Source organism: Tenebrio molitor, chromosome 7 (assembly GCF_963966145.1).
Source record: "Tenebrio molitor chromosome 7, icTenMoli1.1, whole genome shotgun sequence".
Lineage (NCBI taxonomy): Eukaryota > Metazoa > Arthropoda > Insecta > Coleoptera > Tenebrionidae > Tenebrio > Tenebrio molitor.
In genome coordinates this window covers 9,617,522-9,635,772 of record NC_091052.1, presented here as the reverse complement: position 1 = coordinate 9,635,772, position 18,251 = coordinate 9,617,522, and the positions used below count along the sequence as shown (strand labels likewise).

The following is an 18,251-nucleotide window of genomic DNA, read 5'->3' as shown; positions in this document are numbered from 1 at the left end:
ATCCATTAATTTGAAGTTGATGTTTCCGCGTTGAAAAAGTTGGAACCGAGGCAATTAGATCACGTATTTGGGAAGTCGTTAAAATGTTCACGTGCAGAATAATAATTAATGGATTTCTGGTTAGAAAGTAAGTTGTGAGCAGGGTCTTCTACTGTGCAACTCGTCGGTTTAGGGGGTAGATTTTTTGCAAATTCGGTGCAATCCCGGTAGAGCAGCACTCCCACTTTATGGCAGCGAAAAGTACTCTGGAACTTTTCGACGAAGTTGAGTATTTTGCGGTTAGCCAGCTCTTTGTGTTAATTTCCGTGAATATGCTGCGAGTTAATAAATTATTCGGAAAAGTTACTTTAAAGCGGTTAATAAACCTGCACGAACTTCGGAAAAAATAGGATAAGGGTGTGTAAAATCGGGGAGCAATTACAAATTAGGCGAAGCCATGTGTGACGCTTATTACATATTCAGAAGGAAATCTACATTTTAATAAGAGGGAGCATAAAATGTAAAAACACACGGAACGGTCCTGAATATAAAAGTGGGGGTGGATGGGCTGAACAAGAGGAGGCAGGTGTTGCTTGTGGCTCACGAATATTAAGCAAACACTTACTACTCGACTTCCCTCCTCACATACAGCGCAGCAATTTGTGAGGATGGAAATCGCTCCGAACCTGTCTTCCCATTTTATTACATCACATCGGCGGTTAACGAACGTCAGAGCTTAGTACTCCTACAAATAAAGCAAATAAATTAGGCGCAGGAGTGGCTCCAGCACCACCTTGAGGGATTCCAACTGGCGCTCCGATATAAAATATTGTCACGCCATAAAAGCAGATGCATTCGTCGCCTCCGCCACTTCGCAGGATAAAACTCGCGCTACAATTTATTCATGAAGTTGTACACCTCGACTTCCGGGGATTACACCAAACGTTTATAATTTATTCGACAGGAGACAGATCAGGATCTTGGGTCAATCAGTTCGGCTCGCAAAATTTAAAAATATTTCGGTTTACGACGCTTGCGGGACCGAGTTAACGACTTTACGACCCATCCATGGATCCTGGCTACTAAATCGAATGTTTCCTTTATTATTTAGGTGATTCGCGGGAAAATAAAATGCGAGTCATAACTGGATCATAGAATTCGGATTCGGAAGAAGAAATAGGTGAGTTTACACTTGGCAAAGCGTCAGCTCGACACAATTTAATTTTGAGGGTCAGCGAACTATCCAACTTTATTATCTCCTTGATTAAATAACGCATCGCCGTCTCCGTGGGATTTGTTTAAGGTTGGCGGCGTAAAACATATTCCTGCAGGATCAGCCATAGCGACTGTCGCCCAAATTCAATCCTAATTTCGACAAATGTTATTGGCTGCTAATGGCAAAGAGCGATATTGTTAATTGCGCATAATTGGAGCATGACTAGCAGCGAGTCGGTTTTAGAATATCATTAGTTCTGGTTGGTGACATAATTTCCACAGTTTCATTAGCGGTCCTGATTCCGCAAATCACGTTGACCCACTCCCACCCTTCCGGACTTTTGGCGCAGGCAGATTTCTTCACATCCCCCGCGATAAATCATGTCTTCGCGTGATTTTTTATCACAAACGCACCCATCACCATAAAGCAGTCGATATCTCCGTGTAAAAATATTCGCGCCTCGGTGGATCCCCTAAAAGCGTATTAAAAATATTATGTATTCTTTGAAGAGGGTCGTGCTTAAACTGGTGCTTAATCACGAAAGTGCTGGCGGGACTAATAATTAAAGATTTTTTGGCAAATGGATTTTTGCCCGGATATAATATCCAATCAATATGCAAATTTTCGCCGTCCTTTCGGCCCTACAAACTCCACGAAAGTAATTCTCTTTTGGCGAAATTTTAAATCTAAAAGGATTTTGCCGGTAATTTTGCAAATATGCTAAAACTCGCTTAAAACTACCCTTGTGATTCTCTAATAGGATTGTAATTTTTATTTACGCGCGGACAATGTGTGGAAACCCCCGGAAATTGGCGCACCCGGACATGCGAAAGAGGGAATCGATATTCTAACACAACATCAGCCAGATTTTCATATTTAGTTGTTTACCATAAAGCAGATCCGGGGGTTTTTACTTGCACCGAATTATGACTGAAAATATTTCACCGAACGGAAGGAAGGGACGAAATTATATATTTCCCAAAAGAGTTTGATTGTAGTCCAATGACGCAATATTTCCACGATAAATTATTTAAATTAGATCGTAAATTTGTTTCTATCACTTCCGGCCCTTCTGCTCATGCATGTCCTATTGGCTCGTCTGGAAGTTTGTCCGGGTAGAGCGGTTTTTGCCCGGAACCAACCCCACTGTGAATAATAATTAGCAGACCGGTCCGGCTTATCAATCTCATAATCGACGAAACGCGTTTGCACTAAATGCTTATTTTTTCCTAGACAGTCCGTCGACTTCCGTAAACACGTGTTTAAAAATAAATTTCGCAAGTTCCGCAGAAACTTTTAAAAAACATTAATAACATTCCATTCAGACATTCGCATGGGGGCGAAACGAGAATACTAAACGCATTAAAGTTTCCACTTTATTGAAGTCGGAATACCGTATAATGAAAGTAATTTGAGTTGAAAGCTCACATATTGATGAACGTTATTTTTAAACTGCGGCATAAGTGCTTTTCTACGTTCTTTCCGACAAATTACTTTATCTTCTTGGAAAGTTTTAATAACGAAATTAGAGAGGTACAGTTGTTGGGCCCAAGGTAGAAGAGTTACTGTCAGCAACAAGCTCTGCTGCCAGTCAAGTTCAAAAATAAAGTGGATCGGGTGGAGCTTTGTGGGCGAAGTATCGAGACACGTCTTGGGCAAATTTCGGTTAATGCAATAACACAATCCATTAAGTCTGCAAACATGAGTGTAACCATTTCTCGATAGCTAACAAGGTTGGTATAATCCCTTTTCTGGCCAAGACGGGGGTTAATTTGACAGAACTGTTAAATAAAGGTGGCCATAAATATGCAAATCCATTCATGAATATCGCCATTATCAGACGGAGAAATTTAACAGCTTATCAAACTAAGTGAACAACAGAATACAAGATCCCTTCCGGATAATAGACTTGTCTTTTGGAGATGTTCTCCCTACGCATTGCCTATCTATAAACTTTTATTACCTCAACTGCTCTCCTCATAAAGCCAAGCTGTTGGCGACAATATATTGCATCGATTTCGACATATGTGTTTTGGAACTGGGCCGCATCGTGTCATCGAAAAAATCTGATACGGATTATTGATATGATCGCATATTTTACAACAAGAAAAATTGTGGCGCTGCGAAAGGGTAATATGCGGAATGCTTTGATTAAATTTGTCTTGACGCCGCCTCGTAAAACACATGCTCCCCCGCATTGCCGATGCATCGTAAAAATGTCATCAGATCTAATCAGACTGCATGATATTCAAAAATGGAGGTGGCTTCGCCCCATGCTATGATAAAAAGCGATAGGCGGAAGAGTTTTTCTCTGGCAAGGCGGAAATCGGAGATAATATTTACGGAATTTTATATAAAATATTTTATTATCTATTGTTCGGGACCTCTCGTGTGGGGAAAACTGGAGATTTTCGCCTGAAATATGTATGCTAATGAGTAATGATGCATCTCTGGAAAATATTCGCTCGAGTTATTGTTCCCCAAAAAAGCTTCTCCTTCCGAATTGTGCTTGCACAAAATAAAAATTAAAAAGCTTTCCAGAAAAGAATGAAGAGAAAACTAGCGCAAGGAATGTAACAACGTCATTACAAAACTGAATTTTTACTTGAGGGGTCGTGTAGCTCCCTCTTGAGTTGTCTCCTGTCACTTACTGAAGCGTTGTGAAAATAGAGAAATTAAAACAAGAATTTAATTACAAATTAATTTCTGACGCTTAGAATTGCAACATAACACGTGAGGTGACATGACCACAGGGCGCTTAGCATCGACGAAACAGAAATAAGCGAGGCGAGCTCACTACAGAGCGACATACTCGCAGCTCCCTGACGTCATGTCATAATGAAACAAAGTGGAAAACCCAACCAGAAACTTTCCTTTTCGAATAAACTTTGTTTAAGGAAAATCGATCGGTTAGTTTTTGAGTTAAGTAGATTCAAACAGAGATTCAGACAGACAAAGCTGCTAAGATGTCTCCTGCATTTGAAAAAATTCGAGAATTTGATAGTCAGTCAGTTATTTATACGTATTGATGTATAGATTGTTGCAAGAGAGAGAATTGCTTGGTGGACATAAATTGGTGGGCAAAAATTTGGGGTCGTCTCGTTTATCCGTTCACCTTTTGTGGCTTCTTTTATGGAATTATGTATAAGACAAAGTCTATGAGCTGAGCCTTGAGAGCTTAGAGCACTTTGGGGAACTCATTACAAAGTTCATAAAGTCGATACCCGAAGAGAATTTGCAACGACTTGTGGACAATTTGGAATTACCTTGGGTCACATAATGGCCCATATTTTCCATAATAAATTAATTATTATCCAATTCCGTCATCTTTTACGGTGCCGTATATCGGTCCACGCGAAAACTTGCTTCGATTATTCCTGGCGGAAAGCAGACCAAGAAAAAAAATAAACGATGACAGCTTGAATATTTCCAGGAAAATTTAGTGTGAAATTTCCGCATGTAAGTGTCGAGACGGCACTTTTCCTTTTTCACTTAAAGTCACGAAACAAGTTTTAAGATTAGAATTTAGACCGGCCATGTTTTATTCCTGAGACCAGTTTACCCCTGAAATATTATTTATTTATAACGGAAAATCTACACGTAAACTACATAGAAAGGGCAAACTTTACTGTGAATAACAAAACGTTTGCCGGTTTCCCCCATTTTCTTGATCTCCACCACAGACCGGCAACTTTCTTAATTTGAATCACGGATAGGCTCTTTTATAAAGTTTTTGCATTATTAATGGGTACGAAAGTTTACGCGTGCTCCTGAGGGATTGATTGATTTGGTTGAGATGTTCGACTCCCTAGATTTGTATTTTTCACTTGTGCCACCCAAAAAATACACACTTCCTGATATAAATTAAGTAATATTTCTGTTTTGTTCTAAAAGCCATTATTGTTATGTAGTCTGCTCACCGGAATAAAAACAAATTATTTTTGCCGCGTCTGCAAAAAGACTTCGAGCTGATTTATCTGTGTTATTCCTTGAATTTACACCTGAAAACACAATGCCGGAGAGAAGCTTTATGTTTCTGTTTCGATGTATAAGCTCCCAGATTACCATTGTCTGTCTTTTCCACAAAATGTATTGTTTTTATTGAAAACTACACGTGGAACCGACTCAAAGCAACAGCTACAAAAATTTTACAAACTAATTGCTTCTTCGATACTCCATCACCTAAACAACCTTGTGCTTCAAGCTAATTAACAATTTCTTCACCCCTCTTCATTTTTGGTGACAGTTGATGTTCTGGGCAAATTCACTACCCCACGTGAAAGAGGTCTAGAGAAACATTGATTTAAAATGCTATAACCTCCTCATTTATAAATGGGTTGGGTGAGATTTACACCCTTTGTAGCCGGATTAGTATCTTAAGGGGCCATAAAACGTTTGAAATGGCGCCAATGGCATTGTAACAGAAGGTAATGTGGTTTTTAATTTGATGGTTAACTTGAAAATATCGCCCTCTTAACATTTCATGAATCTCTTCCCCCTCTTGTGTGTAGAGTAAAATCGTAAAAGAAATTTTCTTTTGCAGGTTTCATGGGTGAGGCACCGCGACATTCATCTGTTGACTGTGGGGAGATACACTTACACTTCAGATCAAAGATTTGAAGCCATTCATACGCCTCACACGGAAGAGTGGACCTTGAGAATAAGATACCCTCAACGAAAAGATAGCGGTATATACGAATGTCAAATAAGCACTACGCCCCCCATAGGTCATCCGGTCTTTCTGACGATAGTAGGTGAGTGTAAAAGAGAGTCATTAATTACCAACCCTTGATGCAAGTGGGGAAGCTATTTTTGCTTGTTTGGAAGTTGCTATTAAAAGCAGACGGAATAAATGGAATAAATAGGAGGCTCGAGACTTCGCCGTCAACAAGAAGCGAAATATTAATTTATGTAATCTAATTAAAAGAAGTAGCGCGAGCTTCCCGGTACCTTTACAAGGAAAATTTACCAACGGTTTAAATTAAAAGTTATGTCGTAAAATTTTTAATGTACAATTAAAAGTTGAACAAAATTAGGAAGATTGAAAACTTTAATAAACATCTGACTACTTTAAGTAGTTCTATAAATTGTATCCTTAATATTTCTCGTTATTCAGACCGAAGTGTTACAAGGAAAGTTTCGGAGAAAGCGCGGAAATCGGTTGGTAATTAAATTTTCTTAAGTCTTTTGCCTCACAGATTATGCTTGTTATTACAATTACCATCCATTCTACAGCTAAATGCTAATTTTACATTATTGATGCGTTTCCCAACACGCCAGTTTTTCACCGCAACCCTTACGAAACCGCCACAAACGAAAACCTATTAAATTTGTTATTCATGTAAACAAGTGATGTAATATCACTTTTTGGGCAGATTTGCAGCTTGTTTTGCACAAACAACGGAACTTTCCACTTATTCACAAATTAAAGCTCTATTTCCAACGACATTTATTGCCCAACTAGCTTTCATAACAGTATTTTTCTCTCGAAATTTGTTTGCGGAAAATTTCTACTCCTCGCAAAAAAATCGTAATAGGTAATGTTACTAAAGTCCCAGAAATAAATTTAGAAATAATTGTATGTTCCTGAAATGATATTTATCCCACTAAGTGGGATAAGAACTTACTTATCCCACTGAGTACGGTAATGAAGTTCTAATCCCACTCAAAATGAGTGGGATAAGTGTCATTTATCCCACGGGTGTAGATAAATAAATAAGATTAGCCTTTTTTTAAATTCGGGGCGGTCGTAGATAAAATCTTCACACTCGAGTCCTGTAATATTGCTTTTATCCCACTAATTATGTAAATAACTATTATGTCATTTATATTTATAAGAATTTATTGTGTAAGACACGGGCATAGAAAGTGCTCGAAAAGAGACACTTCAATAGAATCATTTGTGTCAAATGAGATCCAGCGTTATCCTGTTCATGACTTTTATCTCAACAGTGAGAAACTTTCTCAGTTTAACTAAAGCTTTGCTTTAAACACGTCTCCAAGAAATTATTTCTCACATTTTTTGAGAGAAATATTCACCTTTCTGGTGCTTATAATTTAGCGAAAGTTAAGCTCAATGAAGCCAAGATACACAATAAGAATAAATTACTTGATTACAGAAAATAGAGCTACATTATTTTTGTCCAATGAGACGGCCCCACAAGGTTTCAAAGTAATGAGAATTTTTAATTTCATAAAAATAGGACGCCACAGTCACTAACCTAAAAAAAAATTTCTGGCAAACGTTGGATCCCAGCCTTCTTATTTTTTTATAGTTGCTTATCCCACTCATTTCAGACAGGTAATGACTTACATTCCACACGTATTATCTCACTTATGTAATCACACAACTGCGGCCTCGTTGTGCAAACTTCACAAGCATGCAATAATGATATCTATATCTCACTCGTTGCGTAAAAAACTATTACAACACAATAGTTTCACAATAATTCCCATCATTTCGTTGTTTCTTTTCTTATTAATTCATTTGCCAAAAATTGTAAACAGCAACTCACAATCTGTTGCAAATTAGCTGCGATTCAAACTTTGAATATTACAAAATATTTAGCCCCAATTCACTTGCAGGGTGCTTAATTCGACCAAAATTTCTCGTTGATATTAATCATACACTCGACCTGGTCACATACCAAAATAACTTTAAATTGCATGGAAATATGTGACCTTACAGTACAAGGATTTCTTCGAATGCATTACGGAGAGGGCAACGTCGAAAATCTAAATTCGTCCATTTGTTGTAAGGAAATGATTAGATTAAATAAATGAAGCAGCAAACATTTCTACGTGGCGGCGTGTTTCAAAGAAATATTTTTGTAATAACCTAAATGATTCATTTTATTTATGTATCGCAATGTAGATGATGTAAAGCACGCGATTTACATTTGTTGTGTCACAGATGTCGCTGGGAAGTCTCACCGGTGCGCCGCACCGCGTTGGCGTTCCAAATTAGCAATTTCTCCAAGGCACAATGTTATTCTTTAGACGCGGAGAAACAATGTAAATAGATCGGTGTTCGTTTCGTATCGGTCGTGTTTAAATCGAAAACGGCTAACTACCCCTCTGTTCTTTTTCCCCGAAGTGCGTTAAAGCCGAAGTGGCATATGCCGGAAATCGGCACGTTCGAGATCACAGTTTGACCAAGTCATTATACGGCGTGGTCGCTTTAATGCGATAACCTATAGCTGTCGTCTTAACCGCGTTGAATTAATGAGACCCTGTGCTCTTTCGCATGCGGAGTGCGCCCTCGGAGGGCTCCTGGCTCAGCCCGCTTCGTTACGGAGTCTTGATGACGGTACAGAGGGCGCGACCTGAATACACAATAATAGAGCGTGTCTGTCTAGTTTGCTTGCATGCCCTTTGAGGCCTGCCGACTCTTTTTTCCACCGGATAGTGGAACGGAAGATAATGCAAGATGGCCAGTCAGCATTTAAACGGGTCTAATGAGGGTTGTTTGCGCTGAAAAACGCGCTTTTTCCACGACGTCCCGCTTCTCTCTGCCAAATTCCTGTTCCATAAGCCCAGAGAGGCGCTCTTAACAATGTCTTCATTACATAGAGACACCTTTCTTTTTCGCCTTGTTATTTGATCTTTTATTCATGCTTTATTCTTCAAACGTACAGCAGATTCTGAAAGGGCTTTTACGTTTCCAACAAAATGCGTTACACTTTTATTACCAGCTAATAAAGATCTCTTGTGGAATGAAAGTAAAACTTAAACATTTCAACTCTACGGGGCTTATTTGAATTTTATGCTTTCTTTAAAGTGGCTATATTTTATTTATGGATTTCTAAGTTGTACTCGAAATTCTCGGCTGGGCTTAAAACATACTTCATTCCGTATGCGCTGATGCATGGTACATCTCAATCTTCACCAACACATCTTGACTTCTCTCAACACTTTCAAACTTGAATAAAACATTGCACTCTCACTGGTTCCCACCGAAAAACTTACAACAAGATACATTCAGAAAGGGAAATAGAATTTTCTAATGAAGTATTCAGCAAGACAATACTCAGCCCAACACAGCAAGAATTATTAATTATATCGTGCATTCAAATGAAATCCTGGCCTGTGTAAGGGTTGGAAAGATTAAATCGTTTAGAACAGTGTAAAGTTTGAATTTCCCGCCGTTTATGTTTAATTGAACATGTTTGTTTTCAGCAAAGGGTGCCCTTAGCTATTTGCTTCTAGAATAGGAATCGTTAAGATTCTATTTTTAATGTAAAACATTGCAAAGAAAGAAAAAAAGAAAGAATTTTTTGGCTTTAAATTTTAGGTTAGCTGTCAACATGCTCCAATTAATCTACGCTTTAAAAAAGGACAACAATTGACACTTTCCAACGCCTTCCCAGCCCAGGATTTCATTTGAACGAGCGATATCTAGTTTTCAGTTTTCAATTATTTGGTCAGGACTTGAAAATTGCAAACCGCATAGTTTTTCTTTCAATCTAGGCATCGTTTTCCTCAACTGACAATTTGCTTAACTCTGATTTAATCGTGGTCTATGGAAGAACTGGCAGTCAATTGTCTTCTACATTCACACAGAAATGCTTATCACAGAATTATTTTAGAATTTCTTTGCACCCTTCAACGCATTGTTGCTTTAGAGCATCTCTTAAATCATAAGATACTCAGCGAGAATATATTTTCTTGAGACCTGAGCCATCAACTATCATACAAGCAATGCAGCAGTTATTTTAGTGGAAATTGATTTTTCCTCCGTAAATTGTCCATAACTTCGTTGTAACCATTTAGAAACAGTTATTTCAAAAAGTGTTGCATTACCCTAGGTGGAGCTTTTGAATTTTTTTGCTGAGTGTAGAGATATCCAACAGGATAATGCTCAGTCTATCATAGCAAAAATTACTACACTACACTAACGTCCTGTCTATCATTACTATTACAAAACAATATTTACCCTAATGTCCCTTCTAGATTATAAATTGAATAAAATTAATTGCCTTGTTGTCTCTATGAATACGTCTGAGTTCTGATAAAATTAAGACGTCAAACAACATTTTGCTTTAATAATGTATTCAGCATAAATAAAATACCACCCTTTAAAAGTCGAAGTTCAGTGAAAATTCTTTGGGGAGACTTTTGGATATTTTGTGATACTCCACAATTTCTTTAAAGCATATTATTGACTTTTTTGCCAATTCCTCTTCCGGTATTTCCCCACACTTTATCCACGAAACGAAGATTTATGTTCTTTTCTTAAACTCAACGCTATTTCAGGGTGAATGGAGTGGTAGCATTTAGGAGTATTTTAAAGACACGTTCGGAGCATTAAAATTAGATTCGTTCGTGCAAACATGTTAAATGCATAGAGGACCTAAATACATGGTGATTTACGAGTAATAATGAGCTTGACGACATTTGAGATGCAGCAAACATTACATTTGCACCGATTATGTGCACAAAACTAAAAAACTATGGGGGACGTGTATTGTTGGTTGCATCACAAATTTTGTTAGGCTCATTATTACTGGTGATCACTTTGTATATTAAAGAGTCATTTATGAACTAGTTCTAAAATGTGTTAACCAAGATTAGGAGGCTGTGTAGAAAAATTTGAACAAAAATAAATATTATATTTTCCTTTCTGCATTATAAGTTGTTTTAAATTCACTTTATTGTTGACAATTTTTTGTTCTTTGGAATCTATTTGCTGGTCTAGCAAATCCATGGAAGACAAATACACGAAACATATGTACTTCAGCTTTTTGATGGTCATTTCATCAACATTTACTTGATCAACAGTTTACGCTTGTACACCTAAACGTTAAATCAGGTTTTGAATAAACAGTTCCATGTAAATTTCTCTCCATAAATTTACTACATTATCAAAGCAATTATTCGTTCACTGTTTGGCTAAGTTAAACAGATTATAAAGACCTGTTGCTATTTTTTAGCGTCGGCTAACCGCCTCTTAGCATGGCAGATTTGGACAAATTGGGATTTTTCCCGATATTAAATCACTATCTCCCCTAAAAGCCCAAATAACTTCAAATCTCACGAGATTCCCACGCCCTGCAATTTCCAGAGATATAAGCTAATAGCGAAGAGGTTTTCTTATGTAATAAACAAGTGCAAAGCGCTTAAAGCCACATCTAGTTTATTGTTTATGCTGATGTTTACTTTTTACGATATTCCGGACCGCGTAAAATCTTTTTATCTCGGATATTTACTCATATTGTCCACTTCTTGCGTCGCTTTGATCTGGTTTCGTTTAATCCCAAACATAATTGACAAAGAAGTGATAAATGAAATATTTCATTTGCAATTTTCATGTCCGGAATGATCTCGTTGTTGAATCTTGTTTAATCTTTTGTTATTTCAGCTCTTCTTCTTTCCAGTTCTGCGTATTTTTCGAGGTTCGCAGGTGCTTAAATTTAGCCGTGTCAAAATATTATGTTATGCTCGACTTTTATGATACAAAGATACGACCATTCCGGGTGCTTAGATTAGTTGAAAATTAAATATGGCTTCTTTGTCCGGGCGCGCGTTCCGGGCGGGTCGCCTTTGTGCCGGATTTCGAATGAAATTTGTTACAGTTTCGAAAATAAACCCATTACGTAATAACGTTTGACGTCGCCAATTTCGTCCCAGTCGTCATAAAAAATAAATTAGATGTTAATTCGGGTGTAAGGGTGTCGTTAAAAGCTCGGAAACCGTCATTTTTCAGAAGACAATTCCGGTTTGCTAACCATAATCATTAAAACTGGCAAAACATAAATGTCCCAACTTTGTGTCTCCGTCTTTTATCCTTTGTTGCTGTGCATGTCCGTAATTTCAGATTCTAAAGACGTTAACCGTTAAAAACGGTAATCCTGGCATGTCTCCTCTGATCTTCTAGCTCATTTAATTCGAGGTTTTTTATTGTGTAACATCAACCGACTTCTGTGACTACACGTTCCGGGCGATCAGGGGTACGTTCAATTTGTTTAAAATTTTCCGGATCGCGTTTTCATAGTTTAATTTAATGGAGCGCGTAGCAGGAAGGGAAAACAAAAAGTTCCGGTGATAGATGATTTTAATTTGCAATTTAATTCGTCGGGAAAAAATTTATTCGGTTGGCTTTCCGATGACAGTTCCAGCGAACCAATCCATTACTGATCAAATAAGTTTATGGACGCAATTTATTTAATGGATCTTGATAGTATCAATAACTCTTCTCTTATTATTGTGGGGCAAGATCAAGTCCCGACGCTTCACAGTTGAGCCCTTTTATATCGATCTCGGAAGCTCATTTTTGACTTCGGAGTCCATTACGGGGACTCTCGATTATTCTCGCAACATAAATAAATAAACGGACGGAAAAAAGATCCGATCGCGAATTGATGATGCAGCTGGAACGCTGCCTCACCAAAAAAATCCCAGATGACATTAACAAATTATTAGCGTGTCGAGTGACCAAAATAATTAATGAAATGTCTTTTTGTTCCAGAGCCTATTACAGAGATCCTGGGAGGTCCTGACTTGTTTATAAACATGGGTTCAACTATAAACTTAACTTGTTTGGTACGTTTCGCCCCGGAACCCCCACCCAGTATGTTATGGGCTCACAATGCTCAAGTTATCAACTTTGACTCTCCCAGGGGCGGTATTAGCCTTGTCACTGAAAAGGGCCAAGTCACAACAAGCCGACTCCTCATCCAGAAGGCCGTGCAGAGTGATTCAGGACTGTATACGTGTACGCCGTCCAACGCTAACGCCGCCAGTGTTAGAGTGCATATCCTTAATGGTAATGAATTTTTAATTAGCCGATGGTCGCGTTCGTTGCGGACGATTTGTTGGCATGTCTGAAATTCATGAGGAGCGACACAACAACCCTCTCGAGATTCGGACGCGGCCGCAAATTTATGACGAGAGGGTGAAATTATTAATATCATTGTGTAGCAAATTGCTCCTGATATGGGTCTTTCATTTCGATAATTGGGTGATACTGTTTGGTTATTGTCTCCAGCCAGTGGACCGTGAATCATTACACCGGTAGCCTCTGTATTAACATCGACATCATTTATCTTTAGGTGGTAACGTCCAAGCAAAAAAGCACATTATTCCCAATTATGCAACGAATGGAACATTTGGATACCCGCAAAGAGTGCTTTTATCCATATTTAATTATTTTTAATTAGCTTTAGCTGCTGTTCATGCCATCAGAATTTTTATGGTCATTTCCAGCAACTCTATTATCAAAGCTAATTTTTATATATGGAGATTTTTCTCCCCCGGTAATTAATTTATCGCAGACAATAAAAAAACTTACATCAAATTTTGCACCAATGCGAATTACTACAAGAATTATCTCCAAAGTAATTCGCTTCCAAGACTCCAGCGCCATTAATTAATCACATACACTGTAAATAAAAATTTTTCACAACCGGTACTACATACATTCTCTGTGAACTCCCGGAAAATAATTTCCTTGACAAAACTACGAGTATTTATAAACGAAGCCGGATTATGTGGGTGAGACCGGAATTTCGATTAGAAAATTCTTAATTATTTGGGCGGGAAAATAGGGACGAAATAATAGTATTGGTCCACGTAATCTGGAAAAAGAACCCATGAGTGTCACCTGCAATCTAAAGCTCTCCAAGGACAGCACCGGTTTGGACAAAGCATTAAGCGAATACGACAGTGCAATTAGTGTTAATTTTACTCGTAGTGTTAAATGCACTAGGAAAGAAATTTATGTGTGGAGAAGAGAGATTTTCACCACTTGCCACCCTTACAATAGAATTATTGATATAAGGTGCACTATGTCTTCGTGCACATTTTAGAACCTGTTGCACTTTCCCAATCCGGCAAGGGCTGTTTTAACAAGATGATGCGCGCTTAACGCGACAAGAGTCACAGTGAAAATTAAATGGTTCTTCTGTTAACTGGCGATTTATTGATAATTAAATATTTCTGAGAGCAAATAAGACGGCAAAATAAATAAAAAATTTCCAAAATTTTCGAGACATTTCTAATTTTCTTTGAAATTTTTTTTGCGAATATCTATTTAAAAAATCAATTATAATTATAGATATGTATGTTTAAAATTATCATTTTACTAAAGTGGCATTTGTGCAAAAATTATAAAACTTTTACATCTTCGCATATTTTTTCATCTTAAAGGCAACAAAAATTTTCAAAAAGGTTAATAAACAAGTTTCAGGTATTTCTGGCATCACAAATTTTTTTAGGATTTTCTATAAACACCCTGTGCAGTACAATATAATAAAAAATTACTGAGTTTGGGCAAAAAATGCTTTCTCTTAAATTTTCAACTAAAACCTCAATTCAAAGCAGAAAGGAATTGTCAAATTTCTATGACAGATATTTTTGGATCTTTCTTTGCACACCCGGTATCACTTTCACAATATTCTGTCCTTTAATTTTAATTTTTTTAACATATATTTCAAATATCAGTTTTCATATATTTTGCTACAATGTAAATTAAATACAGTATGTTTAAAAAAAATATATGTTCAAGAACGGCTGTAAAAATTAAAAGCATTTAAAACGTGTGGCTCAGCCACATAACTCATAGCTTTAAATTTGCTGATTAGAGAGTTATTAAACCATATCTGCCAGACGGCGACTCATTCATATAGGAACCATTCTCAAATCAAAACTATTATTATGATATTCGTGATTTTCGATTGTTTTGTTTTTTACAGGCCCTCTTTATGCATAATAAAATTTTAATATTTCTGCGAAAAAATTATACAGTTTCCTTTACTTAAAAATGTTCCTTAAATCAGCAAATTTATCTCTATTCAATAGAATCGTCTTCTTTTTTTAAATAAAGATATCTACCATATTGTAAGCAGGAATCTGAAAGCCCGTAGGGCAAATAAAGCATATTGATCTACCATATTTTGCATGTTTCAGGTTTTTCAAGTTGAAATGATGTATTTTTTAATGTGTTTTCCTGAAATAAAATGTTTAGTTTCTGGCGTGGTTATCAGGAATAGTGCAGAATTTTAATAAAAATATTATAAAATTAAAATGAAATTGCAATTTCCGCTTGAAATCTTCGTTTAATTACCAAACATACCTGAAAATTAACAAGTTTATCTCTCGGGCAAAATGTCTGGGATGCACACAAAATATAAAGTTAGTGTATATTATTTTTTTGGACTTTTTCAAAATACTTCAATTATGCCATGAGGTTTCCACATTTACTAACGATGCCTGAATCCAAATACAACAAACTTGTTTTTCTTTTAACAACAGCAATCGAGAAATTCCAGATGTTCTCATATCATAGACGTTTAACAGTGAGTGGTGATTTAATATTCTTTTAATATCTCAGTAAAGTCAGAATGAAATATTTTTAGTGTTGCAATCCGAAATTCTTACAGCGGAATGTTGATGAAAATATGAAAAATTTCTATTACGTGTTGAAATGCACATTCTATGCGAGTTTGTGTACGAAACCTGGAAACGATGAAATTACAATTTCTGCATGAATCTATTTTCGTTCTTTAATCAGCACGCATCGAGTGAACAAGTTTATTTCCAAATAAAAAATCCGAAGCACCCTTGTTGGGCGCTTCAGTCGTCCTAACATTTTTCATCCAATTTGAACTGTCAAATGACCCGAAAAATGTAAATTTACTTTACTTATGTACATTTTGATGTCATGCAAAATAACAACTTTGTTAACCCTAACTCAACTTTTGGATGACGGTTTCGTCAATATTTGAATGGGCAGACCGTACAACTGACAAAGTGACGGCCAGTTTACATATTTATTGTTACTGCTTGTTCACCAAGCCTGGACGGCTTCATTTTCATAATGTCGTAGTGAAGCCTCCGCTGCTGCAAACAGAATACATACAAGAGGGTCCGAACTGATCCGATAAATTTGCACAACAAGCGACAAATAAATCTCAAACTCGCCAACTTTAACCGAATATACTGCAACCCATTTTAAAATTTTATTCATTAAAGGAGACCGAAATTTTACCGGAAGCCCGGATTTTACACTTCCGGATTCAGCAGTATTTCATCCACTCGTAATATGCTAGTCGCGACTAAATTATTTTACGAATTTACGGCAGCTGCATGTCGTATGTCTCTCCAAGTTTGAATTAACTGTGACAGATGTACATTTTTTAGCGCACACTGTATTTTTTACTCTTGAGAATCACAGCACTGACGGCTTTGTTAATGAAACTACGGTCACAACTACATTCACACTCAGATTCTATTTTATTTCTAGTCCCAAACACAAAGAGACCAATTTTTTCGAACAAAGCACCGACAGGATCGATAAAATCCGCTGCATTAATTCTGCACTTTCTGGTTGTTATTGCAGCTTTGTCTCGAGACGTGCAAGTCCTAAACAAGGTGTCGCCGTAATTAGAATACCAAAAGGATAATGCCTCGGCTGGCTATCTCCTGATTTAATAGTTCGAGAACCGTAGTCTTGCAAGGATAATTGCTTTTTAAGGAACTATAAATTCACGGTATTTACCGCACGGTGGTTTATATTACCGCAACAGTGTTAAGTAAATTGTGGTCCTTAAACCATATGCGGAAGAGAAACATTTCCCTAACTCTGGATGTAAATTCTGGGAACATGGTTGCGATTTTTGGTTCCATTTCCGTGCAAAAGCCATTATCCACTTGATACACACAGAGATATGTTATACATTAATACCGAATGAAAAATGTTTATGGAACTGCCCTAAAAAATAACATACGGTCGTGTTTTTATGCGGCGATAAACGAATAAGCTGCGAATTTAACAAAAAAAAACACGACAATATACACGACGTTTGCGAAAATCAAAAAATTACAATGGTTTATGACACGTTCTCTAATTTGTTGCTGCCGGAAACAATTTAGTACACATTGCAAATGGCTAGAACCGTTTTAGTTTTTGTCCGCAACTCGCAAGAAAGGATATCAAGAGCTTTGATGCAAGCTGTGGCAAAGAAAGTGAGTTGTGTCCACACCGCACCTGCAATAGTGAACAGCATCTCATCTCAATTTCTCTGTTTTTGTGTTATGATGAAGTACAAAACTTTGTTATCTGCCTTTTCAACAAGTTATGAAAGGAAACAAGACTAGATATCTACATATTTTATTTAAAATCAATTGTGCTCGAGTAAGAGTATAATGTAACAAATTAGAGAGCACTTAAATACTAAAAGGCTATTTAAAAATAATTAGATACTACTTAATAAAAAGATTACTTAACAGATTTTAAATGTTTTCTTAGGGCTGAAGGATTTTAAACTGTTATCAAAAAGGTCTCAAATAAAAAGATCTTGTGCTTTGAAATAATACGCAAGACAATTTAATTCTTTTTCATTTAGTCATTTATTAAAGACAGTCATTTTTTCTTAAAAGCATGCCAGATAATTAAAAATTATAAAAATATAAATTAATTTTGGAAATGTGCAATTTTGCAACACTCGTAACTGTGACGTCTTTTTAATACAGTTGTCAAATTGAATTGAATCCAGTTGTCTAATAAATATTGTGTTTTTTTTCGGGTGAAAAATTGTTCCCAGAATGAAAACGTTGTGTTTTCAAAAAGATCTTAATAGCTTTATTAAAAACCTTCCTAAAAAGAAAATAAAACACATGCAAAGTGTTCCAAAGGAAAAATTATTTTACAAGAAGTATTGCATATTTTGCGAGAAACATGATCACATTGCAATTATTGAAATCTTTGCATCGAACGATCTGCTACAACCAGTTTTCTTTTGTAATCAAAACTATCAATATGTATTGAATCTCGAAAAGAGAATTATTCTCAAAAACACATTTATTTGCTTTAAAATATTCCGTGTTATAAAGAAATCACTCTAAACTAAGATTCCTAATTCGAAGTCTCTGCTACCAACTGTTGTTTTATTATTTAAATTAAAAATAAGACATTATATTCCCAAAAATAAGATCATGTACCTACTTTAAGCTCCACAAGCTCCTGTGAACTTATTCAAAACGTAAAGTGTAAAAGTTGCAGCGTGAATATTTAAAACAAAACTACAATCGCTTTTTCAGAATCAAGAAACTTCAACTA

At 36.5% G+C, this 18,251-nt stretch overlaps 1 protein-coding gene across 3 annotated transcripts in view; it reads left to right on the top strand.

Annotated features, from left to right (window-relative positions):
• The window catches only part of dpr8 (defective proboscis extension response 8), a 72,489-nt gene that overhangs the window by 50,808 nt on the left and 3,430 nt on the right, over positions 1–18,251 (top strand). For all 3 annotated transcript variants that reach the window (XM_069053787.1, XM_069053790.1, XM_069053788.1), the window contains exons 3-4: positions 5,739–5,949; positions 12,663–12,959. In XM_069053787.1, coding sequence (XP_068909888.1) covers positions 5,739–5,949; positions 12,663–12,959 — 508 coding nt within the window. The remainder of the gene's footprint in view (positions 1–5,738; positions 5,950–12,662; positions 12,960–18,251) is intronic.